The sequence below is a fragment of the Buceros rhinoceros genome, unplaced genomic scaffold (assembly GCF_000710305.1).
Source record: "Buceros rhinoceros silvestris isolate BGI_N320 unplaced genomic scaffold, ASM71030v1 scaffold27748, whole genome shotgun sequence".
In the NCBI taxonomy this organism is placed as follows: Eukaryota; Metazoa; Chordata; class Aves; order Bucerotiformes; family Bucerotidae; genus Buceros; species Buceros rhinoceros.
In genome coordinates, this window is record NW_010425586.1 from 1,262 (window position 1) to 4,171 (window position 2,910).

General features: G+C 52.5%; 1 protein-coding gene across 1 annotated transcript; it reads left to right on the forward strand.

The window, feature by feature from the left end:
• Nucleotides 1-113: 113 nt before the first annotated feature.
• LOC104497907 (receptor-type tyrosine-protein phosphatase S-like) lies at nucleotides 114-1,746 on the forward strand (the record flags this gene model as incomplete). The annotated part of the gene is made up of 3 exons (XM_010141211.1): nucleotides 114-268; nucleotides 821-956; nucleotides 1,384-1,746. Coding segments are annotated over 3 exons (360 nt in total), but the record flags the coding sequence as incomplete, so codon positions are not given.
• Between the last annotated feature and the right edge of the window lie 1,164 nt (nucleotides 1,747-2,910).

Here is a 2,910-nt window from a genome sequence, read left to right on the forward strand (position 1 = left end):
TTTTGCTTCATGAACTAGCCACAGAGTGGGGGGCGGGGTGCGTGATGTTTTCTGCTTATTCTGTTCCCTGGCACAAGCACAGGATGGTCTCAACGCTGCCCTTGTCTCCTCAGGACGGCCAGTCACGAACTGTGCGTCAGTTCCAGTTCACTGACTGGCCGGAACAAGGCGTGCCAAAATCGGGAGAAGGTTTTATCGATTTCATTGGCCAGGTACATAAGACCAAGGAACAGTTTGGCCAGGACGGCCCCATCTCTGTCCACTGCAGGTAGGCACGGGTGACCGGGGACATTGCGGTCCAGGGGGTGCTGCACACTGTTGCTTCTGCCAACCACCCTCCTCTCCCTCTGGCCTGGCACTGCCCACGCAGCCTGTGACCTTTTTTATCTAGGGGGCAAGTAGGAGATGCTGCAGCAGGAACCACACTGTTTGCCCTGCCAAATTAGAAGTATTTTTTTACTAGTCTTAGCTCATTTCTGCACCTCTGACACTACTGGGTGTTTGCTGGTAGCAGGACTTGCACCTCCCTCCCTCCCTCCTCCACACGGATTGCGTGTTCTTCACTGTATTTAACATAAAAAGCCCAGGGCAACAGGTCAGTAACAAATTTCACACAGACCACCCATGCCCAAAGCTTTGCATTTGTTTTATTTCTCCCCGTGGGGCAGTTTTACTGTTTCCTGCCTGCTGGAGAACTGACTGAGCTGCTCCGGCTCTAACGAGGCCATAGCACAGAGCCGACCCCCCGCCGTAACCTCAGCGTGCAGAGGTGTTTGACCAGCGTAACACAGCGCTTCCTCTTTTCCTCCCGTCCCTGCAGTGCTGGCGTGGGCAGGACCGGGGTGTTCATCACGTTGAGCATCGTCCTGGAACGAATGCGTTACGAGGGGGTTGTAGATATTTTCCAGACAGTAAAGATGCTGCGAACACAACGACCTGCCATGGTGCAAACAGAGGTAAGGTGGGCTGGGGACCCAGCCCCGGCACCGTGGCGAGGGCGGAGCAGCAAAGCTGGCTGCCCTGCCTGTGGAACGGGCTTTTTGCCTTTAACCACCAGCAAAACCGTAACCACCGGCCAAAACTCAGCACGCCCAGGCTGCGCTGCTGCCTCTGGGTAATAAATAACTAAAATCCCCCTCGTTATAAAGGCTCTCAAAGATTTTGTACCTCACCCGCCTCCAACCGCAGCCCACACTGGCTGCACGGGTCAGAGTGGGGCTGCAGCACCACGTCAGGGAAGAGATTTCCTTTTTGTGGTTCGCAGCTCTTGGAGAATAAGGGTCTGCCCCGGTTCCTGCCGGGGTCTGCGTGAGCCGGGAAGCCGGGCAGGGATCCTGAGCGGCTGCTTCAAGCCCTGACGCTGGTTCTCTCTCGTGTTCGCAGGATGAATACCAGTTCTGTTACCAGGCAGCTCTGGAGTATCTGGGAAGTTTTGATCACTATGCAACATAAAAAGCCATCGTTGTGCAGACTCTACCAACCACTTAAGTCCTGGAAGGCCTCTTTTGACCCAGGAGGAGCTTGAACTTACACAACTGAATCCGAAGAAGTACCTTTTCATCCGGACAATGCATTGGGGAGCAGGGGGAAGGACTGAGGAACACCCCTCCAGGAACTCCATGGTGTAACCTGGACCGTGAAGAGGCAGCTCAGGAGGTGGCTGAAGGACGGCTTTAAGTGGTGAACTGCTCTTGTTACCTCAAGTGGTGTTCGCTGTGGAGGACGTTTGGACATCAGGAACCAGATCCAAAAGCTACAACACACCTTGCGAAACGTTACCGCTGGAGAAGGGAAGGAAACGAACCGACTTTGGTTACATCATTAGAGTTCAGTTTATTTACTAATCTAGTTGGCAGTCTTTAAAGGAAGTCACTTGCAGCATTGAAGGTGTTCTGTCAAAGAGAGGAGAAGGAACTAAATCTCAACGCTTAGGCAAACTTAGGGTCAGGAGCTCTTCTAGCTGGAGTCTTAATAACCTCAGTATCAGCACTGGGAGGATTCTGGGCTTGCAGGCACCGTGCAAACAGCACCCACGGAATGCCCCTGCCACGCGCGAGGTTTTATAGCTCACATTTTGAATACTTGGAACATTCCTCATGTCTTCTAATTCCAAAATTTATTTTTTAGGATATTTAAAATTACAGAGAAAGAAAGAGAGAGCGAGAGAGAGATACAAACCCCAGCCCTGGCGGTGTGGTGTGGCCCCCTCCCCTCACACGCCAGTGGGACAGGTCAAGGCAGCAGCTCCCCTGGGCTGGGCTCGCTGACTGCTGGCCCCATCCCCCCGTTCCAGCACATCCAGCTAACGCAGAGGCATTTTTAATTTGTGCAGTGGTGGGACTCCCCGTAACGAAAGGCAGCCCCTGTCCCGGTCTCTTTGCACATTCACACCCCCCCCACACCCCGCTCCGCTGCTGCTGTGCCGCCCTGCCAGTCCCTGCCGTGGAAGGGCAGGAGCAGCTCTCCAAAAGCCGCCCCAGAAGCACCCTGTAGACATTTGTTTCCAAGAGCCAACTGCTTCTGGCTGCCCCCTCACCTCCGAAGGCAGCGGCTCTGCGGGAGCCGAGCTGCCCGCGGGACCATCCCGGTGCCACCTCACACCGCGCTCGCCGGCACAGCTACCACCTGCCCGCGCTGTCTAAATACCTGGGGAAGACCAAGGGAGATGGTTCAGTGGCATAGACTGTGAGTGGCTTTCTTTAAAGTATCGATGTAACTGTAACAAGTGACATTACCTTTTTTTTTTAAATAGTGTATTTTTTCCTTTTTTTTTTTAAAAAAAGACAAAGAATATCAGTCAATGAATTTAAAAGAAAAATTTGCTTATTTGTTCATATTATGTTCAAAGACAGTCTATTTTTTCACTGTAGAAATGTTACGTGTAATGGCTGGGATATCTAAAAAGGAAAT